The following is a 27,178-nucleotide window of genomic DNA, read 5'->3' on the forward strand; positions in this document are numbered from 1 at the left end:
TCTGCTGGGGCCTCGGCATGGCTCCCTCCCTCTCACCCCCAGCTTAACTTCTCTTGGCCACTGCAGAAGGGAAGGGAGGGCTGCTCTAGCACCCCCCGCCCCCAACTTCTGGCATGAACCACTGTAGGCATGTGCCTGCGTTTCTAGAATCAAAAGTGAATGTCTCTTCACTTGCAAATTAATTCAATCTATGCAGGTTAGACTAACCTGCAAAGATTGAATCAATTCAGGCTTATGCTCTTTGAATGTCTGTGCTCAGCCGTAGTGGGAAGTCAGACCTGTGCGTGCAAAAACAGCATTAAGCCTTAATGTGCCACTGCTCCCAGAGTGTTCTAACTTTACCATTGCTTAACATTCCACAGATATGAGAGGGAAGTTGCACATTACATTTACATGATGCCATATCAGTATTTTATAATCCAAGTTAAGTTGTCCAAAACAGTTGAAAAGGGGCTTCTCTCAGCAAGTGATGCACATAATGGCCAAGTAATGGCACAAAGCAGGCTTTCAGATCTGATTTTAAATTTTTACAAATAGTCTTGTCCTGGTGAAATACCTTATGATTGTTTTCCAAATTCAGATAATTCTCAAGAAGGCAAAAATGCTTTTAGTGCTTCACAGTGGCCGTTCTCACCCATCTGGCTTCATACATAAAGTTTTGTGGCCACTTTCAAAGTTTCTAGGCTCATAGTTTGCCTATCTTAGCTTTGGATATGCTTCTAAACCAGGGGTGGGTAAAATGCAGCCTGCGGGCCAGATGTGGCCCACCAGGCCATTCTGTCTGGCCCATGGGGCCCCTAAAAAATTTAGAAAATTAACATTAATCTGCCCCTGGCTACCTGTCATGCAGCCCTCGATGGCTTGCCAAAACTCAGTAAGCATCCCTCTGCCCAAAATAATTGCCCACCCCTAAACAAGCACAGAAGAGCTGCTTCATCCAAGAACTCATTCAGTGTGGCTACATGCTTTCTATTTTGGTGAAATCAGTGCAAAATCTCATAGGGGACTTCAATGTGACACATTTTTTAAGGAACAGTGCCATCCCACATAGCATACTAATACTTTGGAGCAATATAATGCCTAACAAATTTGTCATTCTTTCAATGGGTATTCAAATTAATTATTCTCCTTGAGCAATGTGTCACCTCCCCATGCCTATTTGAAAGCTGATGTTCTCTACAGGGAAATCTATTTTTCTTCCAGCATATAAATACAGCTGAAATATTAAAAATGGAAGAAAAATAACCAACTTTTCTATGATTAGTAACCTTTCATGTTGTCAAGAAATACCCCATATACATGTAATATGCTGGAGGCAAGTAGAACTGCAGTTTCCATTTAGAAAAGCAAATGGTAAAATTTTCTTTAATAACCATTACCAGAAAGCATGTTCTTTCCTAGTTTTTTTTTTTTAAATTGTATTGTATAAATTTTACTCATTCAGTTTTAAATAAGTTAAATCCTCTATCAAGAAGGGAAGAACACAGATTCAGCTAATGTTAATAATGTTTTAGTGTTCAAAGTAATCCTGGGGTGATGAAAACTTGTATCTGTTGAATTGTTAAAGAGTTGCTCTCTGGATATGTTTTCATTTTTGATGGATAATATTCTAGTTTGTGGTGGAGGAGGAGCTGCTGTTTTTATCTTCCTTTGTAAACTGGTTTCAGTATTGTAGAGACACCAGTTGCATGTCTCTGTATTTAATACTGAATTTATGTAAAAAGCATAATTAAATTTGGGTACTTGAAAATTTCTCCCTGGGGTCTGTGGAGCCAGTTTAGGAGGTGTGTTCCATACTTGCATCTGAGCCAGCTGATCTATAGCTGCTTAAGTGGCCTTTTGGGAACTGTGGACAGCCATCATAAGGTAGAACAGGCAGCTCAAACAGTGTCGGGTTTATCACCAATGCCCACGGACCAGGCAGGCACCACCTGCCGGTAGCCGAGTGTATCCTCACCTTTGATTGGGTGTGTTGCACATGCTTGCTTCGCCTGCCATGACTTTGATGTTAACGGACTTGGACTGCGCGCATCAGACATCTGAACCAATTATGAGTCTCACCGGCGTCCCGTGGGTCCTGAGTTTCTGAGGGCTCCGCCACCCCTACACCCTCGCCCGTTCCACCGGGTGGCAGCCGACTGTCTAGTCCAGCCACGTATCTGCACGTCACTCAGATAGTCCACAAAAGAAAAATGAAAATCAAAACAAGCACTACGATCAAGGGGGTTCCCTTGATCGGAGCGGCTGCTCCAGCCGTCTGCAGTCATCCTCCAATACAAACTTGCCAGTTGTGGGGTCAAGCCCCTTTTTGGCTCTCAAAGAGTCCCTTCGGGGGGAGGCTTGCTCAGCTTCCCCTTTCCACAGTGAAAGCTCACTACTGAGCTGCGTCCCTATTACAGGGGCTACAGTACCCAACGTCAAATAGTGCCCTTCTATTAGGAGGTACCCAGCTCCAGCTGGGCTCCAGCCGCTCCCGGCCGGTGAACAAACAACCCTGTGCCCCGCAGGGCCCCGCAGACTGGCCTCAAAAACCCCGCTGGGGCATAGCCCTTTGCCAGAGGTTCCTACCGGCACTCAGTGTTGCTCGCAGCATAGGCCGGCGTGCTCCATCACCTCCATGTCCTCCTTCCGGTTCGGCGTTGCCCCCGCTTGTCGGCCCCGGCCTCTCTTTTATGCCAGCGACGGAAGTACCGGCCCCTCCCTTCCCCACACACCTGGGTAAGGGGAGTTTCTGCCTGTCTCCTTGAGACACTGGACGCATCTACATGAGACACGTGACCACATAGGCGGACTCCCCAGGGCAGGTGATTGTCTCTGATATGTCCTCCATGGGAGGTCTATATTGAGCAGATGCTTTTTGGTGTTGGGTGGTGGAACCGGAGCTTGCTCCATCCACTCCATGCATTGACCTGGTATTACAGTGCTTCCAGGACCGGTGCAAAAAAACAGGAAAAAAAAAAAGTTTCCTTGGGGCTGCGGGCCTGGGGTCACTGGCCCTCGGATCAGTCTGGGAGCCAAGGAGCCTGCTGGCTCTTTCTCTCCCTCACAAACAGGAGCTGAGAAGTGAACTCCAAAACAGATAGCTCAGGAGCCTGCAACTTGTAAAGGTCTTAAATCATCTCATCCCTTCCCCCAAGTTGGTATTGCAGTTCAGCTGAAGCGTAGGATCTAGCATGCCATTTTCAGATGTTTACAATTAACTTACATTTTACTTTGTTTAAAAATCAGTGTAGTCTTTTGTGTTGACCTTGTCCTCATGTATAATGGCTGTACTTGTAAATTATTATAAACAGCTTTGTGAAAACGTGAAATAAGGTTGAAATGACCTGATCTGACAACATCTGAATCGTGTGCAAGTTATGTTTCCAGAATCCTCCAGACCTTTCCTTGTTCTGATCGACAGCAGTACTAGAGAACATACTGCCATAACTTCACCCCTGTTACAAACATCTACAGTACATCAGTAAATTGTCACAGTTAATGAGCAGTGACTTCTTTTGTGCTATGTAAAAAGCAGTTCTCATCAGAATCAGTGTTGATTAACTTAATTAGACGTAATTAATTGTACCAGCCTTCCTTTTATATATTAATCTGATCTGACATCCAAAATCTTAATTTTGTAAATGTTAGACTGCATTATTAGTACATTGTTTTAGGTAAAAGAGTTTCTTTACAGTACAAATAAAATATCAACATAATGACAAATCCATTTAGTTAAATGCCTATATGTTATTTCAAAGACGTCAGGCACCATACAAGTGCTTATTAAATTGTAGTGCATCTATGGTTGTGGTAAAGAAAAAAATGATTATTTTTTCAAGTGGATATTGAAATATAATTGTCTATGTTTGAATGAGATTATAATTAAATGAAAGACTACAAAATCAAAATATAGTAAATCTCTTTGTGTCTTTAAATTCCAGATAACTACAATAGACTCATTAGATTATGAACAAACATATGTTTTAAATGCACCTAAATATTCATTCCACTTGAAATCAAAAATCCATGTGTAGTAAGCATTATTAACTTTATATACAATCAGTATTCCACAGAGAACTCAAAGGACAATAAAATAAGATATACTGCAGAGCCAAGGAACATGATTTTCCCCCTGGAAAAGGTAGACCTAGTTTTTGGCACTGTGTCAGTAGAGAGACAATGGAAGCTTGTTCTATTATTTATATGAATTGACTGGCTTGGCAGATGCCAGTGTGATAAACCTTTATCTAAAAGTGTAGAAAAACTAGAATTTGCTTTCCTTTGGAATCAAACTTGATGCAAGATATTCATAAAAATGCCAGAACTCCTGTAATTGGGAGGGAAGCTTTGTCATAATCTGCTTGCAGAGAACAGGAGAGTAGGTCCTAATCAGTTTATTTACATATGAGTGCATAGGAAAGAAAAAATCGTTTTTGTGTCATCAGAGAAATTATGGAAGGCAGAATGTAACTGCCTGAATACAGCTTAAAATGTCACTTATTCTCACTCACTTCCTTCTATCACACTGTTTACTCACTCTTCTACTGTACACCTCTCCTGAACCCTTTGTTGAAAGCATCCTGAGTTCAAACAACTAAGCTCGCCGACGAAAAGAAAAGAAAAAAATACCAAAGTAAAATCAAATACCTCATAAATTGCCTGTGCTATTGTAATTCTGTCCCTTTCTCTTTATACATTGGTGATACATAATTACATGGTCACATGATAATTTTTTTTCTCCTTTGAGATCCTCTGTTCAGGAAAGGCCTTGAATGTGCACTTAAATCCATCCCTTCATAGCCAGCACTTAGCATGTGTGGAAGCAGTCAAGGACAGGTTTCTACACCAAACCATAGATGCCTATGCCTATTGCACAGCAAGGTTAGAAAATGTTCATTATTAGCAAACCAATTTATTTTATTTTGACCTTATTTTTGGCAGTGGCTGTACTGTTCTTATTTACATTTTCCAAAAAATATTAAACCAGAGGCAGAAACTAGAGATGGTGAGTTTCCCTTCCCTATTTAGTAAGGTGGCAATCCAGTTCATCAGACAAAAAGCCCCTAATGCTTCACAGTACACCTAGAGCATGTTAATCCCAGGCGCAATGTAAGTGTGTGCCATGAAGGCTACCACATTGATGCATATTTAATTGCTGTCAGTCTAGTCTCCCTTAAAGAGGTTTCTAATGGAGTCTGTCTGCTCTCACACATGCACATACATTTGGTTTTAAAAGTGATTATAAAATCGAAACAATGGAACTAGCATGTGTTTTCCAGTGTTGGCTACACTTTTAAAAAGAATACTTTTATCTTTTGCAACTAGTAAAGATGTTTGGATACATCCTTAAATAGATATTTACTGTTTTAACTGATCTCTTGTGATAAGTTTGATTTATAGTGGAACAGGCCTGTTGGCAGGGTAGGTGTCTTGCACTGAAGAGAAAGAGATAGAGGTAGTTCATTTTGGGTAAGGTTTTGGATAAAGCCGAGACCATCATTGTAGATCTTTTTCTATTGACAGTGTAACAAGTAAATAAATAACTTTCTTTACCCTCCGCTCAGACGTGTATTTGGAACATGATCCAAAGCCCACTGTGTTTCTCTTGATTTTTGTTCAGGACCGTGATTTATAGTAGTGCCATGTTTGCTTGGTAAATGGTTAGGCCCTCCAGCTGGGGGCCATTGTATACAAATGAGGCTGAGAGCAGCCTTGGAAGATGTATTGCTATTTGTTTGCTGGTGTGCTTTGGTTGTTCAGCTAATGCGCAGGCATTTGAAAAACATGTAGCTATTATGTAAAGTATATTAAGGCTACTTATTCTATCCTCAATATTTTTTTTTTGCTATCTAAACCCATGTAAATTCTTCCCATTATTGGGTTCATATAATGGTTATTTGATTCACATGAGTAATAATCCTCGAGGGACAAATTCACAGGTGATGCATGAAGAGGTATAACGCCCATTTATTCTTACGCTCATTCAGATTCAGTCTCCTGATGCGTGATGGAGTCCAGTTGTGATCAGAGAAGTCTCAGTTTATGTGATGGAATTTAAGTCATTACATCTTAGACATTTCTGCCTTTGGCTTATTGACTTCAGCCACACTTCTGTCATGAGTGAACTGATCACAATAGGGCTCTCTTATGCTTATACCCATGGAGTGTTGGTTGACTACTTTAATCTCTGCCACCAGCCTGTTTCACCTATCAGCCAATCTTTATGAATAGGAATATTGATATCAGTGTCCTGGACAAACTTCTGCGCAGGTAATTCCACTTTGCTCTCCCAGTTTTTCTCTGCAGTTCATGATCAGTAGGGTCACCACTAGTGATTTTTTCATGGTAAAATATATGAGAAGATAGTTTGGCACTAGAGGGAGAAAAGCCAAAGTCACAAACATATTTAAAAATGCCTGAAGTCTCAGATTATATTATGTTAATCAGAATGTACTTTAGTTTCACCTGAAACTGTTTAAAACAGTGTTAAATCATTTAACTAATAGTTGAAATCCTTTCAAATGCCTCCTGGTCCAGCAGTGCATTGGGGAGAAGCTGCTGCCTGTTCTTTATTGCTGCCCAGGCTCAGTGAAAGTAGCAAAACCAACAGCCCTGCACTGATGCCTTTTAAGTCAGCTATGCATGCCTTAGGCCTTCTTTTATCCCTGCAATAACCTGACAAATCAGAGAATCCATTACCTCCCCAACTCCCATGAAATACCAACATAGACCCTAGTTATAAAATTCAAAGTCTTCTTGCTTTCTCTTTTCTACTGTGCGTTACACATTTTAACCTGAAAGTTTTCAGTGTTCTAAGCCAAATTGATTATATGTCAGAAGTCACGGGTTTATTTTTAACTCTGCAAAATCAAGGCATCCACCAATTCTTTAACAAACTTACACCCATCAGAGTGGCATTTATCCTTGATTCTTGTTGTGCTGTGTTGGGGTGTGATGAACAGATTACACTGGCCTCTGAAGTCATACTTATATAGCCCCTTGGGCTAGGGACAGATATTACATATAACCAGTTTAAGTGATCAGAAACTGGTTTACACCTGTAACAGAACAGACATTCAGTGCACATAAACCAGTTTGAAAATGGCTGAAACCAGTTTGAGATAAACCTGATTGAATGTAGTATCAGACTTCACTGATTTGGGTCAAACCAGTTTATGCAATGTCTGTCCCAGACCCTTTCCTGGTTTCACTTAAAATAGAATCTCCTGGCATCCCAGATGCTTTGCAATCCTGGGTGGGGCTCTCCGCTCCAGGCCAGCAGGCTGACCCTGCTCCTCTGCTCCCTGGCTGGAGCTTTGGCAGAGCCTGCAGGTACAGTGGTGTCAGCCTAGCTTCCTCTTGCTCCCCCCTGCCCTGCTCAAACAGGGATCCCCCCCACAGCATGGAATGTAGCCACCTAGCTCAGGGGGTTTCAGCCTTTTTTGGTCGCTGTAACAGGGCTACTGTCATGGCCAGGTCTCTGCCTCCAGTCTTCCCCTGTCTCTGGGCAGCCCATCCACTCCTCTTGTCTGCCACTCCTTGATGAAAATAAGTTCAGTTGTTACTTGAGCAGGAGACTGCATTTTGTATGTCCTGGTGACTGGGGCCATAAGCGCACACTCCAACCATCCCTGTATGTGCCCCATGCCTCGCAGATGTTCCACTGTGTGTTACCTCTCCAGCCTTGGTTCAGAGCCAACTGGGTACACAGTTGTAGCTCTACCATACTACCCCGGAGTGCCACTTTCATGCCACCTCTCTCTCACCGGGGTCCATTTACTCTGCCAGCTCTCACCCAGCCTCTTTTATGCTGCCCTCCCTCCTGGGCCATATTCATACCACCTGGCCTCTCTGGCTTCAGGCGTGTTTCTCCAGTCCTTGGTCAGCCCTGGCGCAGTCTGTCGGGCATCTCCTGCTGCCCTCACATGAATATTTGCTGACCCACTCAACAACTATTAGCCTACTTTGCTCCTGCCCCCTCACCAGGCCTCCATGCCCCCACTGGGTCTCTTCCCTCTTCACTATGCCCCTCTCTCTCAGGGCCTCTACTCACTCACCCACATATAAGGCCTCTATTTGCACCCCCAGGGTTTACCCTGCTGCCTGGGTGCAGCTCCATGTCACTCCTCTGGCCTGGACTCTGCGTCAGGGTTCCTAACAGACCTGGGCTCCCCCTGCTTTGCTGGAACAACACCAGGGATGTGGGGCTGGGGTTATAAGGTGCCCCTTCCCACCTTTCACCAGGAGATAACTGGCCATGCTGCTAGGAGCCGCACCAGGCCACCCTTCCCCAGCAGAGTGCAGTTTCACATCTTATGCAGGACAACAGAAGCCTCCACCTCCCCATAGCCCTTTCCTTTACCTCCAGGCCCCTGAGCAAGAGCCCAGTTGGCTGATGGTGCTGCCTCCCTTGCTAACAGCCAACTGCCCTCTTTGTATAGCTGGCCTGCATTTGAAAATGGCCACTGCAGTCAGCCACCTGGAAGCTGCCTGCTCCAGTCCTTGAAGTGGAAGGCATCAAAGGTGCACTGCCACAGTTGATGTATCCCAGGCAGCCGGTGGAGAAGCATGGAGTCCCCCAACAGCTGGTTGAGCAGGGGGAGTTCCCCAGTGGTTGATCACTGGGTGGGGGGTGGTCCCATGCAGGGCAGTAAAATCAGAAGTGCTGGTGATTCATGGTGCCGGCGAAAACAAAAGTAGCTTAATCTGCTGGTAGCACCACCCCCTGTTTTTCCACGCCACTGTTGTGTACCCCATGGGGCCTTCCCAAGTACCCCCAGGGGTACACGTATCCCCGGTTGACATCCCCTATGCTAGCTAATGCTGACAGGTGTCTGTGTAAGGCAGACAGGACAGTGTCCTCTTACGGCTTTTTAGAGCTCACCAACAGGTAGCTGGTAATGTCCCTGTGTTCTTTCACTGGAAAAAGTTATTTAAGAAGAGCTTGAACTAGTGAGCGAGGCTTTTGTTTTCTGATGGGGTACTAAATGCTATCAGTTCCCTGTGTAACTAAATGCTCTGTTATCAACTCCCTGCTGGCTCCCTCGCTGGTCAGGAGCAGCGGCGGTGAGGGGGAAACCCCTCCCTAATCAGAGTGTCCTGCTGAGGCCTGGCCATGCCCCCCCTCAGCTCAGCACTATGGAAGGGAAGGGAGGGCTGCCCTAGCACCTCCTGGCTTCTGGCTTGAGCCACTGCAGGAATGTGCCTGCATTTTTTCAGTCCATTGGGGTTGTCTGCACAGTTACAAACCGGCTCAGCCTAGCCAGGTTAGACTAACCTGCAAAGATTGAATCAATTCAGGCTTTTTGAATGTCTGTCCCTAGCACTAAAGTCCAAATTTGGAGATGTACATAATAATGTTATGCACATGGGCAGTCTTTAAGGTTGTATGTTTACATTATCACTGGATACTTGTACATATCAAGTTAGTCATGTGTATTTGCAGGGTCAGGCCCTTAGATTATCAATTTCTTTGGCATCCTTCAGTATCTAAATGTCTACTGTTTAAATCTTAAAACTTTTTTTTAATATACAATCCCATTTAAATACCAGGTCCTCTGCTGGACTGAATTTATGCTTGGAATAACCTAAGAAAGTATAAGAAAAAGAAAGACATTTTATCTTTCCTATCTATTAATTGTTTTTTCCTTTGAAGTTCATGATGAACGTACCAGGATGCTTCTGCCTGTCCATCTTCCACCCCCCACAGTGTTTTTTTTCTTTTCATACCTGGGATAAACAGGACCCTCATAGGACCTTCTGTACATGTTGAAGATTATGTAAAGCCACATACCCCTGACAACTCCCTCCTCTACTTTATAGATAGGATTGATTAGGAATTAGAAAAATTTAAGTCATGACTCAGACCTCCAAAATCATGAGGTTTATAAAAAAAAAAAGAGCTTAAAGATGTTCTTCCCTCATCTTCTGATTTCTAGACTCCTACTGCCTATTCCTAATGTGTACGTGACAATTAACATGTTGCAATTTTAGATTTTTCTCAAGAGCTCTTGCCAGAACATGCAACTGAAATCAGGGATCTGCTTCTTTAGACACTGTAAAAACACATGACAAAAGACAGTCTCTGCTCTAACATATTTACAGTTTGATACAAAACATAGCAGTGAGTTTGGTAAATTCCAGTTTCAGGTCCCATGTAAAAATCTTCCATTAGACTAGAACATTTTTTAATCCCTAAAGAGCTGGGCAGGATTAAAGCTGATGACCAATAGATGAAAGGCTCTGTGGCTTATTATGACTGCCCTGAGGCATCCAATCTCTAGCAGGGCAGATCTACACAGGTTTTGTACTCATTTGGGTTTGTGTATGGGTTTTTTTTTTCAAATACTATAATTAAGTTTAGACTTCTACTGTGGAAGCAGTAATTCCAGTATAATGGAACCTGTTTAGCACATAACTTATTCCTTTAATAAGCTATTTAGTGAATAAGCTGTGCCAGCCTCCTTTATTAACTCATTCATAAAGACATGCAAAATGCAGACCTGATACCAACATATTTTTACTGGTATAAAAGATCCTCAATTTTCCTAACTTTCTTAGGTGATTGTTAAAAAATCTGAATGTCTTTATATGGTCCTTGATTTAAACTTGTGACATTTCAGCCTACATGGCAAAATTCTGAATAAAATCGATGTAATACTACAGGCTTGGACACACACTACAAAAATAAAGTGCTATGGGAGTGTGAACATGTGCCCAGCCCCCTGGCCGAAGCACTACTAATTTACTTCTGTTGCAGGGCACTTTCGTGCCCCGCTCCTAGTAAGACCCTGTCGCAGAGCACTTTCGCGCCCCGCTCCTAGTCAGACTCCAACTTGGGAGGGGGAGATGTGTCGGAGGCACTGAAGTGCCTGCTCCTAAAGGACAGGTGTGGGTTGCTGGAGCAACCACTGAGGTTAGCTGACCAGGAGGGGGCAGGGCCTGGCCCATATAAATAGCCTAGGCTGAGGCCAAGCAGGCAGGTCTCCTCTGGCAGTTGTGGAAGATGGAGCTGTTTGGGACCAGGCTGAGTTGAGGAGCCCGAGGGCCTGAGCACCTTATGAGAGAGGATACCACGCAGAGGAGCCCCTGGTAGGGATTCGGGGGAAGATAAAGAGCCTGATGGTTTAGGGTTTATGTTTGGTCAGGAGGCCTGAGTTTGAGTTGGGGCCGGACGGCCGATGGTTTTGTTTGTTGTGTTAAACCGGAGGACGAGGTGAGGCTGTAGGGGTTGGAGGAGGCCTCATGGGAGCTCCCTAGCAGCGTGGGGGTTCCTGGCACCAGAGAGGGTGCCACATTTTGGGCTTTGTATAGACCCCGCCCAGTAGAGCAGTGTTGTGCGGGGCGAGGAGCCCAGTGCGGGCGAGTGACCTGAGAAGGCAGGTCTGGGGGCCAGGCACGGCTAAGGCCACCTGAGCCACAATTGCGGGAGTCGCGAGCAAGGCCCTAGTGCAGGCGTGAGACAGGAATAAGGAGCCCCAGAGAGGGCAGACAAGAATAAGGAGCCCCAGGGAGGGCGATTGGCATTCATATCGGGATAAGCCCCAGGGAGGGCGATTGGCATTTGTATCAGGATAAGCCCCAGGGAGGGCATACTGGAATAAGAAGCCCTGGAGAAGGACGAGTGTATGGGTAGAGGCCCGAGGGAGGGCGAGCACAGGAATAAGAGGCCCGAGGGAGGGCGAGCACAGGAATAAGAGGCCCGAGGGAGGGCGAGCACAGCAATAAGAGGCCCGAGGGAGGGCGAGCACAGGAATAAGAGGCCTGAGGGAGGGCGAGCGTATGGGTAGAAGCCCGAGGGAGGGCGAGTACAGGAATAAGAAGCCCAAGGGAGGGCGAGTACAGGAATAAGAGGCCTGAGGGAGGGCGAGCATACGGATAGAAGCCCGGAGAGGGCGAGCGTACGGGTAGAAGCCCAGAGAGGGCTGCTAAGGAAAGACCATAGACACAACAATGTCCAGGACAACTGAGAGGCTTGGGGCATGGTATTAGGGGAGGTAAGAGCCACGCACAGCCCACAGGGGTGGGTGCACTAGATCGACCTACACGGGACAAAGGGCTGGGATAACTAAGAGCACCGTGCTCAAGAGGGTAAAAGGCAGCCTCCCTTTCATACGTGGCGGGCGAGATAACAAGGGTGCACAGACACTCATTTGGCATGGTAGGGGGCACCAGGAGAGATCATGGCCACTCCTGGGCCCCGCCCTGTGACAACTTCAAAGGCATGCTTTCCAGCCAGGAGATTGAAAGGGGGCTGCCCCTTTGCTGACTCAGATTTCATAGACATTAGGGGTAGAAGGGACCTCAGAAGATCATCGAGTCCAGCTGCCCACCCAAAGGGCAGGAAGTCAGCTGGGGTCATGGGATCCCAGCAAGATAAGCATCCAATTTGCTCTTGAAGGTGTTCAATGTAGGTGCTTGAACCACCTCTGAGGCTGTTCCAGACCTTGGGAGCACCAGTCAGTGAGCTAGGTCACTGAGAGCTTGCCCTCTTCCCTGCCAGTGAAGGGGCCAGGCTATCAGTGATCAGCTGGCAGCTACTACCAGCAGCAGCTGTCAAAGACAGTGCCTGTCCCTGCACCCCCACCACACATCGGGATGGGTGGAGGTGGTCTTGAAGAGATGTTAGGGGGATGAAGAGAACTGCTCTCATTGCCACCCTCCTTTCTACTGCCTACCACCTGTGGAGATGACAGGAGGGCAAGGGGGACAAGGAAAGATGCTCTTCTCACCTCTGCCAACCCACTGGGGTGGTAGAAAAATCTGCTTAACAGCTGCAGCCAATGGTACAGGAACACTAGGCAGAACAAGTGCTCCTGGCACAGAGGCAGCCATCATGGGAGGACTGGCAAGCTGTTGCTTTCACACTAGCAGTGGCCTCAGGGTCCTGAGAATACTCTGTGCCAGGTCAACCTGGCTGGGAAGCCTGTCAGGGAGCCAGCTGTTCTCCTACCCTACCCTCTTGTAAGAGGGAAGGAGTTCAGAAGATTGTGGGATACTTATCTATGAGACCCTTTGTGGTTCTATATGTAACAGTTTACATGCTATATGTAGTGCTACAAAATGTAGTGCGTTTTTTGTAATGTAAATGTAAAATGTACTGAGTTCTTTCTTGAAAGAGGAACTTTTTTGTAGCAGATCCACCAGTTTTTGTGGTGTTACGGATGCGTGTACATGTGGATATTCACCTTTTATAGCAATGTAAGGACATTTATAGCACTAATGTAATGTGTCCAAGGCCAGAAGCTAGACTCTATGCTCTGACTTGAGAGATGGTATTTTTATCTTCAGTTAAAATATCTCTCTCTTCCCTCCTTCCTCTCTCAGCAATGTATTTACTCTTTTCCTTCCTTATTATAATGCCATTTTTCTACTTCCTGTATCCCCCAACTGATAGATCCAGATTAATGGATGAATGAAGATAATATAGAGACTTTCTTATCTGTAAATTGTTTTTCTTCTGAAACTTATATTGATCACACCAGGATTCTCCTGTGTCCTCCCGTGTTTCTTTCATTTCTCAGTTCTAATGTAAATATTCATTATTAGAGAGGAATTCTATCTAAGGATGGCTAGAGCATACATACAGTGACCTTGGTTGAACGATATCTTATCTTCTTAGTGGCTTGTCCTCTAGCTGAAAATGGGCACATCTACACATGTGTTTTAATGCATAGTAGCCTATTTTACTGTGCATTAAAAGGTCATGTAAAAAACTATGCAATTCTGCTAATGTGCAGTAAAATAGGCTACTGTGCATTAAGCATCACTTTAAAAACATGTTCTTTCATTACTGCACATTAGGGCAACCTAACGCTCATTTATTTAGTACCTCACATTAGAGGTACTAAATTTAATGCACCTTAGGAAAAGCATATTAATTCAGATGTAGACACACCCAATAAATAGCATGTTTCAGAGTAAGACCCAAATGTTTGCTTAATGGTATTAGAGCAACCCAAATATGTAGTTGAGAAGTGTTCTTCATCTACAAAGAAAACAACACATTAATTCTATACCTTAAGATGCAAACGTTCTAAAAACAATATAGAAGCCAACCCTAATTTTAGAAATTTTATCGAGAAAATGGAGCCAGGTCTGTCAAACATACACCTGCAGGGAAATTGTGACCCATATAGTTGTTTTACATATATCCTGTTGCATCTGCCAGTTTCAGTGAGGTTACACCCAACCATTCATCAGCATAATGAGTCCCATTTTAGAGGACCTGTGAAGAGCCCTCTGTGGGGCTAAGACAGTGGTTCTGAGCTTTTTTTAGACTGAAGGCACCCCTTATTGGACTAAAGGCACCTTATCAGAAAATGCCAGTTCTTAGTTTACACTCTTTTTTGACTACAGAAAAACAATGGAGTAATTATTGTGTTGCACAGAACTTGGAAAGACCACAACAGGGCAGAAAGTGGATTCCTATTTGAAATCACTGGGTTTAGCTTGTGACTCATGTTTGCACACTTAACAGTTCTAACATTGCATGACACCTCGCAGCGTACTTGAAAGGATCTCTAGGCACTGCAGTGTACCCTAGCTGGGATCTCTAGGATCTCTTGATTCTAGAAAGGATCTCTAGGGACCCTGGCTGGAAATCACAGGGTTGGGAGAACATAATCAAGATAGATAATGTTTGCCTTACCCTGTTTGTGCCATTTTGTCTACATGCCCAGGAGCACTGGCTCAACACATAATACATGTGGGGCATGTGTACATGTTGACCTATGGCTATGGAGTGAAATGCTACATCGCTGTATGGTGTGCTACGGCAGTATAGTGATCACATTTGTCTACACGTGATTGCCAGCTACGTCGCCGTACCAGCGCACTCCCATAGCAGTGAAATTTAACCATATGCTATGCACCTGGACTGTGCTATGCTTTAGTACTTCCAAAATGAAGTAGTAAAGCACAGCACTGTAGCAACATCACCATACAGGGAAATGTAGACGCACCCATTATTAACTATACCATAAGCCATCTCTGTTTGTTTGTGATTTCTTCTAACAGCTGCCTTTAGCATAGCCTGGTATTAATTTTGTGACTGAACACACAAAGTTGGTTCTTTTAAGGAAACCTGGTCAATTGCCCATGGGGTTTGAACAGCATATGTTCATTGATTTGGAGAGTATGTAGTTTGATATTCCCTAACCCATATACTCATTTACCAGCATAAGGGAATTTGTAGAAATATATGCAGTAATAGTAAACAATCTTCTTGAATATTTATAACTACTGAATATTTAGCATTTCAAGCCACTTTGTGAGTTTTTTGTAAAGATAATGGTGTTTGAAATATTTTGAAAATGGACTGCATTTTATCTGATTTTTTTAAAGGAAGCGATAAAGTTTTTGGTATTATTGGCTGTTCTCATGTGCTAAAGTAATTAATGTGTTCTTATTTTATAGTACAATGTAGTTACAGGGTCACATACTTACAGACAGCATGTGTTAGTGAAGAAATGTTATGCCACATTTCAAATAACTGTAAGATGTGTGAAACCCTGAAAGAACTTCCACATAGTGCTTTATGAAGCCTTTTTTGCATTTTCACTTAAATAGTATGTTATATGGCTCTCACTTACTGTCCCAAAACCACAGGAATAAAAACAGGACCTTAGGAATGTGGCTTAACTAACTACCACTTTATTACATAACACATCTGGGAAATATCCAAAAAGAACACATCCAATGCAGGTCATTCCTCCTTTGTAATCTGTTTCACTTGGTAAAAGGCTGCTGTGAGCCCTTTCTCCAACATGTGGGGGCTGCTGTCAACTCCCCATCTTCTTAATCTGGACCCAAAACTGTTGCTGAAATACTGCCACCCTCCACTCATACATCATTTAAGGGGATACAGGAGAGGGATTGCCTCTCCATGGTACCAGACATTAGGAGCTCTGATCACATTCCCCACCTTACTTAAAAGATGCCATCTCCTAATCTTTTTCAGATTCCAGTTTATCTGGGAACTGGACCCACTATTAAAAAATTATGGGCACTTGCCCCACCCCAAGCTGTGATAACATGAGTAGCATAACCTAATTTACCTACTGGCTCATTGCACTGTTGAAATGAAAAATGAATAAACAAATACTGCCCAGAGCCAATTGAGCAGTGACAGAAAAATCTCCCAAAAGTTACTAGCATGAACACACAGCAAGAATTGCAAAAACAGTCCTACTCTAATTCCAAGGAAAAGGTAGAGAAGAATTATTTCTTCCCACAGCACAAAGGCATCCAAAAGGATCAGACTCAGGGATCAAGGGCTAGCTGGTCTTTGGTGGGGGGGTGGCGGCAAGGGGCTATCGTGGGGCTAAAATAGCCCAGTGCCAGGGGGACAGGTAGGAAACGTGCAGCCCTGGGGGGCTAGCAGCTGGACTTTCCCAGCCCTAGGACTGTGCAGGTAAGCATACTGAAGTTCAATTCACTGATCTAACCTAGATCGGTTAAGTGTGAGTGCACATCAATCCAGATATTAGATTGGAAATTCTGCGCGCACACAGACAGGTTTAAAAATGGGAGAACACATTCTGTTATGGATTTAGATTGATTTATGATCACTGAGACGGAGTCTAAGTGTAAGGCGTACACCTGAGCAAGCTAAGTTTGATCAGGTGGCCATTTTTAACACAATCTAACCTCTCTCTACCCCACCTCTCCCCACAAATGTCTGCATTTAGCCCAGGGGTGAGGAGGGAGCAGACAGTGGAAGAGCAGGTGATAGCAGGGTGTGTTCCTGCCCCACACTGCCCTTAAGTGGCACCAGCTAGATCAGTGATTCTCCACTTTTTTTAGCCTCAAGGCCCCCCTCTATATCTTTTCTGCATTTAGATCTTGCTCAGTGATTTTTAACCGAGGTACCAGGAAATTAAGAAGTATACCGCCAATTTTAATCCAACAAGTGTGCCCCAGATATCAGATGTTTAGAAAACATTGTTCTAGTTGTTGTACAGAAGGAGCCAAATTCTGTGGTCAGTTATATCCGTGCAGTTATGTTTGACCATTTTCATGGACTTAAAGCAGAATCTGGTTCATTTTGAGACCCATCAGAAAATAATTGGAGCATGATATAGCCAGAGGTTTGCAAAGTTTAAATAACATTTATAATATCTCTAACTGGAAGAGAAGTTTCTGTTATATTTAACAAGGTTTAACCAACATCAGAAATACAATGATTTCCTTTGCATACTGTTGAGTATTGCTGTCCCTTGTGGACCTGAAGGATGCCATCTGCCGCTCGACTAGGGTGTTATCTGCTCTATTTGAGGATCTTACACACCCATGTTTTTCCTGCCACGACTTGATGTTAACGGAGTTGGTTCATATACCTTGATGTGTAGTCCAATTATTAGTCTCACCGACGTCCCGCGAGGTCCCGAGTTTCTGAGGGCTCCACCACCCCTACACCCTTGCCCATTCCACCGGGAGGTGGCCAGCCAGTTGGTCCAGCCACGTGTCCTCAGTTCCTCTCAAGCAATCAACAAAAGAAAAGGTCAAAAAGAAAACATGTAAAAAGAGAAGGCTCTCCTGGCCTGGGTCACCGCTCCGGCTGTCTGCAGCCACACTTTGAACCAAAATTGACCTTCGTGGGGTCAGTCCCTCTTTATTGGCTCTCTCTCTTTCTCTGAGAGCCTCTTGTAGAGTTTCCCACGATTTCTTTTAACAGCTTAAATCCATACTATTTTCCTGTGCCTCTATTACATGTACTACAGTACCCGAAAGTCAGTAGTGCCCCTCTATTAGGGTTATTACGGTACCCTTCTCAAGCTGGGCTCAGCCAGCTCCTGGCCAGTAAACAAACAGTTCTACTCCCAGCAGGGGCCAGCAAACTGAGTTATAAACCCCCCCTGGGGTTTTGCTCTCTGCCAGAGGCTCCTACCAGCACTCAGTGTTGCTTTTAGAGTTCCCTGCAGCGTGCGCCGGCGTGCTCCACCTCCTCCTCTTTCCGGTTTTGCGTTGTTGCTTCTTGCCTGTCCTGGGCTCTTCTTTATACCGGCAGGGGAATTCTCAGCCCCTCCCTTCCCGACACACCTGGGAAAGGGGAATCTGCCAGGCTCCTTGGGGCTGCGGACCTGGGGCCGCTAAACCTTTGATTAGCCTGGGAGCCTTGGAGCCTGGTGGCTCCTTCTCTCTCTCACACATACCTATGTGTAACTCTACTTAGTACCTATGAGCTGCTCTCAGAGCCACTCTAATTAAAGCTTCCTCCCCCCACCCTGAGATCACATGTAAAAGTGCCTAATGGTACTTACATGCATGATAAAGGAGCAGATTAAACCCACTAAGGATCAGTATTTTGACAGCTGGGTAGGTTTTATTTTGAGAACCCAATAAATCTTAAAAGACTTTATTTAGCATGTAACCCGGGTGGTACTCCAAGAGTTACCCCCTCTCCAATTGAAGGGATCAGAGCAGGTGCACAAGCACTGTGGGAGGTGTAGGGACTCTCCTCCCCCTATAGAGCAGAGGCATTCCACCAATGGGGACTTAACCATATCTTTTAATACTGGGAACATAACAGGCATAAATCAGAGGATGTAGTGGACACTACAATGCCCCAAGGAGGCAGGATTCGACAAAGGTTAGACACTTACAATCATTGACAAAAAAACCCAGGGTTAACAAAATATAAAACACAAACAGCAGAACAAACAATATGGGTTGGTGAAATATAAAAAAGGTACAAAATGCAAAATGTCAAATGACAAGGAAATATAGGGCCTTGGTACCTGGAGGGGGAGAAAACACAATGGCCCCTTTCCACTGCAGGAAGATTTGCTTCTTGTTAGCACACTCACCCCAAGTCACTTCAGCTGGGACTTCAACCCAGATCTCCTATGTGGTAGGCAGGAATGCTGCCACACAGCCTCCAGGTGACCCAGGGGGCCAATTAAGGGACACAGGGGGTGAGTCTCTGGGGCCTGATTGGTGCGGAAAGGGAATCCCAAGCCCTTCAATCATCTTTTACCTGTTCAAAACCCCTGGGCCAAATCATTACCAGATTGGTGAGGAAAGGGAATCCCAAGTCCTCCAATCATCTTTTGCCGTTTCAAAGTCCCTGGGCCAGGTCACTGCCAGCCAGCCCGTCACAAGCATTTATTCCCCTTTTCATTGCAGCAGGTTCTATCCTTGTCTGACCACATGTATAAGAGAGAAGGAGCAGATGTGATATATCAACTAAGAAGATTTAGGCTGGATATTAGGAAATCTTTCTGTTGATGTGGTGAAGCTGTAGAAGAAACTACCCCAGGAGGTTATGGAACCTCCTTCATTGGAGATTTTTAGGAAGAGTTGATAAAAGTGTCTGTCAGGCATAGTTATAGGTCTGTTGATCCTGCCTTAAGACAAGGGCTTGGACTATGCACCCCATGTGCTTCCATGTTTGCTTTCAACTAGTAGTGTTGATAAACACTGTTTTCTCCAGAATGAATGTCACTTGCTGTATGCATCAGCTGATAGGGGATTTTATAGAAACTGCTTTGTGAACATCTCTCCTGCTGTTCTTTTCTGCCAGTGCTCTGCTCTGGGAAAACTCATCAATTTTGCAACATACACGGGCTTATCCAGGTGGTGACCTAAAATCTCATGGTCTTTGCTGAGCCCAGTACTGGTGAATAGTATGTCATGGTACTCATTCGCTTTCTTTACCATCAAATTTTGTTTTGGGTATTGTGTTAAAGCAAAACAAAAGAAATCTTAAACAAGTTGTTCTTCAAAAAATAAAGAGAAAGACAAACAGGAAGAAAAATAAGAAAGATTACTATAATTTAACCATATAATTCGTGTACGTACATAAGCAATCCATATTGTTTATTTTCTGTCTTTTTATGTTTCCAGGGCTACAGCTACTCACAGGGGTCAAGTTATATTCAAGGATGCCTTAGCACAACAGTTGTGTGAACAGGGAGGTAAGAGCTGTTGCATTTTTAAATTTAATGGCAAACCTGTTCTCTCCATTTTTATTCATATCATTGTTTGCCATTATGGAATACTATTTCAATAATCAGAGAAAACTAGAGGTAGGATCTTTCATTATCCACAAGTCTGTTACCCTACTTCCCCTCACACCTCCTAATGAATAAACAAGGGATTTTATAGTTAAGCCCCAAATGTTAAGCATCAGGGAACATAGGAAAATTAAAATATACGTTCTAAATAATATGAAACTTTCTTCCAGTAGCTAAGTCTGATTTTGGCCAGCAATGAAATGACTGGTTGAAAGATGACTGTGTATATATTATCTATAATAAAAAAGCAGTAGATGTACAGCTAAGTTTCATTTACCACTAATCTCAATTATATCTTTGCAAAGAACCTGCTTCCCCATGTTACAAAAATAGGTCACCAAATTTTTGCTAGTCCTCTATAAATGTGATCATTTTTATAGCTAAGCAATAGTGTATGAAGTATACAGACTTAAAAATCAGATTGATCCTACCAGTTATACTGTATATCCTTTTGATGAATGATCTAAAATTATATATTTTATTGTGAAAGGATGTCTATAAGCAATATGTACTAAGCAAATTGGGGCTGAATTGGGCATTCATCATTTCTGGCATAGAGGAAGAAAGGAATTTCTATACTAATCTGGAGTTTTACATGCAAACCTTCAATGATTCCATTTCCTTGCAAAAAATGGGTTGTAGAACACAGGCCTAAAGGTTTATCTGAAATGAAACTATGTAAAATATTTCAAAGTTAGGGATGAATTGCACAAGATTCACAAATAAAGGTTAAACTCACGGGAAACGTCCACACATGCAAGCACATGCACTTGCAGCAACTCAAATAGAAGTAGTGCAGATTTGAGCCAGGGCGTTTTGCCTCAGCGCACGTGCTCGGAGATGCGCTATGTTGGGGAGCAAATTGTGCCACTTGGGGCAAAATAACCCTGCCTGGTTCCTCCCAGATCTGCAGCCAGGGGGAACTAGAGCCCGGGGCCAGCACCTGTGCTGTCGCCAGTAGTATATAAAGCTGCCTTGTCCTGGCCCCATCCATACAAAAAGCTGCCCTGGCAAGCAGCTCAGGGCTACTCACTCTCAGGTGCTTCTGGGGCCCAGCCAGTTGGTACCTGGGGACACTAACCCTTGTGCCAGGTGAACTGCTGCAGCAGCATCCCAAATCCATTTTTAAAAATACCCCAAAATCCATGTTCTTCGAGAATTAAAACAAAAGAACACTCCACACACACACGCGCGCGCACACACACACATCTAGAGAAAGACGGAGAGAGAGAGCTATGAGTTGGGTAATGCTTTATTGATATATTTACAATGTTAAAGCAATTTGGAAGCCTACCAGTGTCTCTGTCATAGGTATTTAGAATAAATTCTAAATACCTATATGTTTTGATGTGTGTTTTTGGTTTTCTTCACATATGATGGGTGTGTGATGAGGGGATGTGGTGTTTGCAGGAAGGGGGTGGGAAGCGGTGTGGGGAAGGTGAGTGGGTGTGTGGGTATGTGTGGAGGGATATGGGTTGGTCTTTGAGTAGGTCTGTGGGCAGGTGTGGGGCAATTGCTGGGGGGACTGTGCATGTGGGGGACCTTCTGGGGGACTACTCAGTAGGGGTGGGTCCCCAGCCCCCACACATAGCACATGGAATGCCCCCCCCACAGGGCTCCATCCCCCCCACCCAAGATCCCAGGCACCCTGGAGGGCCCCAGCCCCTCTGCCCAGGGTCCCAGGCACCCTGGAGGGCCCCAGCCCCCAGGCCCGTAATTGATTTTTCACAGCAGCAGTGGGGGGGACTGTGTGCCAAGCCCAGCCGGGTCCTGCTGGCCCTGGGGATGCTCCTGCCACCCAGCTGGGCCAGTCTCATGATGGCAGAACCTGGCATGGCACACGGGGACAGTGTGCCACGCCCATCCGGGTCCTGGGGCCCCTCTGCCGCCTGGCTGGGCCAGGCCCATGGCAGCAAGACCCAGCCCAGCACGTGGGGACTGCGTTCCAGGTCCAGCCAGGTCCTGCTGCCCTTGGGGCCACTCTCCCACCTGGCTGGGCCATTCCCATAGCAGCAGGACCCAGTGTGGCACCTGAGGACCGGGCAGAGTCCAGATGGGTCTGCTAGGACCCATCTGGGCTCCGCGCATGGTCCCCATATGCCACGCTGAGTCTTGCTGTCATGGGCCTGGCCCAGCTGGGCAGCAGAGGGGCCCCAGGACCCAGCAGGGCCCAGCACATGGTCCACAGATGCCACGCTGGGTCCTGTCATCATGGGCCCCGCCAGGCAGCAGACAGGCCCCAGGGCCAGCTGCACTCTGCGTCCCGCTTCTGCCCCACTGTGCCGGTGGGGCCGGGATCCAGCCCAGCCTCATGTGGCTCTAGTCTGGCTTTGCACCGGAGCAGGTCACATGGCTTCGGGAGGCATGGCTCCTGTGCATGCCTCCCAGAACAATGTGACCTGCTCCAGGGAACTAGCGAGCCGCACCGGTCTGGGCCAGGTCCCTCTGAGGCTGTTCCAGCTGCTTAGCCCCCGCAGCCCTGAGGGCATCCCCCCCACCCCTCACACCCACCCCCATAAACCCTCCTACCCCCATTCCTAACTTACCATGGACAGCGCCAGGGGGCAACAGGAGCACCAAAGAGTGAAACCAGAGCATCTCTTCTGGAGGACTGATTCTGGCTGGCTCCAGGCACAGTTTAGGACTGTGCCTTGCTCTGCTCTTTTGTGGAGCAGTTTTTTAGACCCCTGGATATCCAGGGGTCTAATTTTCTCCCCTCACTGCAAGTCCGCAGCACAGGGAACATTTTTTCATTCCTGCATGTGCCTCTTGCCCCGTCCCAAAGTGGTTTGAGATGGGGTAAGATCCATGTGTGCACTCGTCTGGACGTGCTTACAGGGTGTGTCCAGTTGTGTAGGGCATATGTGGTTTGTGGTGCCACAAACTGCACACATTGCACATTAAACCAGCACAGGTGCAAGATTCATTACCAGGATTTCCTGGTAGCAAAAAAGAAAAAAAATGGGAAAAAATGTAGCACAATGCGCATGAAAATAACTTGTGCTGGAACAGACATGCAGATGGGGAAGCAGGCAGGCCTGGGCACTCTTGGGAGTCTTGTGCTGTGGAGCCTCCATGCTGAGGCACACTGCACCCCAGACAGTTCCTCCCTACCCCTGTCTCCCCTATCCCCCCATACCACACGGAGCTTGGCCGGGAGTTGGGAGGAGCTGGGCTTGGCCTGCAACAAAGGGTATGCACTGTGCTGCTGCTGTTTGTGTTGCAGCACACCCCTCCTCGTCTGGATGCTGCCAGAAAGTATGTCTCTTTAAGCAGAATTGTAGATTATTCCCATAAGTTTGAAAATATTTTCAAAACTCAGATTTTTTTTAGAAAATGCCTTTGGTTATTTGGTCAAGGAAATGAAACAAACAAAACTGAGATTGAGTTTGAGAAGGTTATTAGAGAAGCAAGAAACTAAAATAATGGAGATGAAGAATGGAAAGTAGAGAATTCTGAAATAAGGCTGACATTGTCAGAGGATAAGATAAAGATAAGATGGATCTTAGCAGCTGTGGTTTGACTAAATTAAAAGAATCCTAATATAGATGTTGGGAATGCAATAGGGAATATTTCAGTAATTGAGATGAGAAAATGATGAGTTGAGAAGGTGCAGTTGATTGGCAGTGCCAGCATCAGTAGGGGAGTCAAAGAAAACGCGGTCAAAACAATAAGATTTGTCCGTGCTGTCAGGTCTTTGGTAAAAGGAGCATCAGTGGAGCTATGAGGGCAGAAGCCAATCTATGTTGATTTAGGAGTGACTTCTCTTAGTCTAATGATTTAAACAGGATAACTTTCCAGGAGTTTTGAATGCAAGGATTTTTAGCTCTTTCACATTTATTTGCTATTGTCTTAGGCAACATCTGGAACAGACAGAAAACTGAATTACTTATTTCTCCCAGAGCTGCTAAAAATTTTGTTCCTGGTGGAATTTGCCGTCTCTCACATTTAATCATGTGGGAAGCTAGATGCCTGCATACTGACTTGCAACTCCTTTTTGTAGCCCACTGTGTTCTCTCTTACCATCTTCATCCCCAGCAATCCCATATTGTTCAGCTTCTCAGCAACTATTTTCCTCAGCCAGTCAAATAACTTTGCCAATTTGTTAGCACTTCAGGGTGCATGTACACAAGACACTTTACTGCACACTAAACTAATTTAATGTCCAGTAAAGCATAACCATCTATACATACTGGACTTACTATGCAGTAAATTTGCCTAATGTACCATTTGCTAGTACCAACAAATACAGGTACTAGATTAACAATGCATTAGCTACTGCACAGTAGTGTATGTGTAGATGCTGACTGGGAGCAATTTGCTTCTGGTCAGCTGAGGCAGCAGGGGGGCACAGGGGGTTGCAGGGGAGCTGCCCATTGCTTAGATGTAGAGATCGAGATCATAGCCCAGCTCAGCAGTGCTGGCTTGGGGCAGTGCCTTGTGGCCAAGTGGTAGCAGCGCCCTGAGCTCCCCCGTTGCTTTGCATCTCCCTCCAGATGTGTCTCCTCCCAGTCCTAATGCTGCTTACCACCCCCCCACATGTCTCCCTCCAGTCCTGGTGCTGCTCAGCTGCCAGCTCCCTCCAGGCATGGGCAGGGAGCAGGAGCTTACTGAGGAATGTGCTGCATGGGCACCAGCAGGGTTGAGTGGGTAGGGCAGCTCTCTGTCCCTGGTCCAGCACTGTGGGGACAAAAGGCTCCCCTGTCCCAGTGCTGCTCAGCTCCTGTCTTCTGGGTGGGGAGCCTGGAGCTAAGCAGTGCCAGAACTAGGGACAGATAGCTCCCCTTTCCCCTTAGCAAGCAAAGCAAGAGGAGAGTTCAGAGTACTGCTGCCACTTGACCACGGAACATTGCCCCAAGTCAGCACTGCTGAGCTGGTCTGCAGTCCCAAGATCCACACAGCTGGGAGCTGTGCCCCACTCAGAACAGCTCCCCTTTGTTTCCCAGAGCACAGGCTTTAATCCTGTGCTCCCTGCCAGCCCAGGGCTGGCTCTGGGGGAGTCTGGAGCTCTCCCTGTGGCTACAAAGGGACAGAGCAGGGCAGGGGGGCAGGAGCAGTCCTGGACACAACTACTTCCATTGGGCATTTCTAGATGAGCACAGTCATGTGGTATGTGGTGCTGCAAACACGTTTGCAGTGCCACATACCATACCGTTTGTTGTTCTCTATGCTGCAAGAGTGTGCTGCCTGAGTGTGCACTGTGCCAGGTTTTTTTTCCGTGGGTTTGTTTGACCCCTGGATAACCAGGGGACAAAAAAAATGGGAAAAAACCCCAGAGCAATGCAAGCTCAGCCAGTATATGCTGCTGAAAAGCAGAGCCGGCCACCCAGAACCATGCTTCACTGCCAGACAGGCTCTGCGTGGCAGAATCACCATGGCTACAGCCCCGTGAGGCCCCCAGGACCCCAGGCAAGACTGCAGGAGCCTGCCAAATGCTGGCCCTACCTGGGGCATATTGCCATGCGCCAAAGTGTGCGTGGCATGGTCATTCCCTGGAGACAAGTAGTAGCAGCACAAGGTGCACCACCACTATTTGTCCCTGTGGAACCAAATGTCTGCATGCATCTGGATACACCCATTGGGTGCGTCCACACATGCAAGCATGTGCACTTGCAGCAACTCAAATAGAAATGGTGCAGATTTGAGCCGGGGCTTTTTGCTTCAGTGCATGTGCTCAGACATGCATTTTGTTGTGAAGCAAATTGTGCCACTTGGGGCAAAATAACCCTGCCTGGCTCCTCCTGGATCTTTAGGCAGGGGGAGCTACAGCCCAGGGCCAGCACCTGTGCTGTCCCCAGCAGTATAAAAAGCTGCCCTGTCCTAGCCCCAGCAGTATAAAAAGTCACCCTGTCCTGGCCTCAGCAGTACAAAAAGCTGCCCTGGCAAGTAGCTCAGGGCTACTAGCTCTCAGGAGCTTCTGGGGCCCAGCCAATTGATACCTGGGGATATTACCCCTTGTGCCAGCTGGACTGCTGAAGCAGCCCAGAAAGTTCCCTGCACCCTCTACCCACTGCACCAGTCTGGCAGTGGGGGCTGCTGCCTGGCTGTGACCTGCTGTGCACCTGCCAGATTTGGACTGGGACTGAAGAGCCAGTAAAGGCATCTGCCCCTCTGGGCCAGCTGCCAGTGCACCGCGGTTGCAGGGTTGGCCTTTGTGCGGCACTACTGCTATTTGTACCCTGTGCCAGGCCATCTAGGCAGCTATCACCCAGAAGATGTTCTGGGTGTGGTGGCCTGCTTTGAACTGTCAAAGCATGTCCTCCTGGCCCCATTTGGCCAGGAGGTCAGCCACAGCCAGATGGGTCCAAGGTGCCAGCTCTGAGCAGGCAGGGTCCTGCCACTAGCAGGAATTCCGGTGTTCCCTATTGGAAAGCTGAAAAATCCCTGATAAAAAAAAAATCCCAAAGTCACTCTCTAAAATACCCCCAAATCCATGTTCCTCGACAAGTAAAACAAAGGACCACTATAAAGAGATAGATAGCGAGCAAGACAGAGATGGCAATCAGTTGGACAATGTTTTATTGATATATCTACAGTGATAAAGCTGTTATGATAATAAAGTGAACTCTAAATACAGGTTTCATGAATTCACAAACACATATTTTGCTGCCTTCCCACAAGGTGATTGCCCCCACACAAGGGGTTGGTTCCCCACACAAGGGCTACAGCCACCCAACAGGGGATTCAGCCCCTACACAAGGGGTTTGGCCTTCCCAACAGAGGGTTCAGCCCCCACACAAGGGGTTCAGCCCCCAACAGGGAGTTCAGACCTGCAACAGGGGGTTTATCCCCAACACAAATGGTTTGCCCCCCCAAAAGGGGGTTCAGCCCCCACACAAGGGGTTTGGCCCCCCAATAGGGGTTTTCATAGATTTCATAGATTTCATAGACATTAGGGCTGGAAGGGACCTCGGGAGATCATCAAGTCCAGCCCCCTGCCCAAAGGGCAGACCTTGGGGGCTCGGACAGTAAAGAAATTCTTCCTTATGTCCAGCCTGAAACAGTCTTGCAGGAGTTTGTGACCGTTCGACCTCGTCATCCTGGTGGTCACCCCTGATAAACTTATAGGTGGCCATCAGATCACCCCGAGCCTACGCATTTCCAGGCTAAAGAGTCCCATGGCTCTCAGCCTGTCATCGTAAGATCTGTTTTCCTGACCTCTGATCATGCGCGTGGCT

The 27,178-nt window shown here is 46.0% G+C and overlaps 1 protein-coding gene across 1 annotated transcript in view; it reads left to right on the plus strand.

Annotated features, from left to right (window-relative positions):
* RELN (reelin) overlaps positions 1–27,178 on the plus strand; it is a 560,682-nt gene that overhangs the window by 218,917 nt on the left and 314,587 nt on the right. Inside the window, exon 4 of the mRNA XM_019543587.1 lies at positions 19,831–19,901. Within this exon, the coding sequence (XP_019399132.1) occupies positions 19,831–19,901 (71 nt within the window). The remainder of the gene's footprint in view (positions 1–19,830; positions 19,902–27,178) is intronic.

Source organism: Crocodylus porosus, unplaced genomic scaffold, assembly GCF_001723895.1.
Source record: "Crocodylus porosus isolate Cpor-Errol unplaced genomic scaffold, CroPor_comp1, whole genome shotgun sequence".
NCBI lineage: Eukaryota > Metazoa > Chordata > Crocodylia > Crocodylidae > Crocodylus > Crocodylus porosus.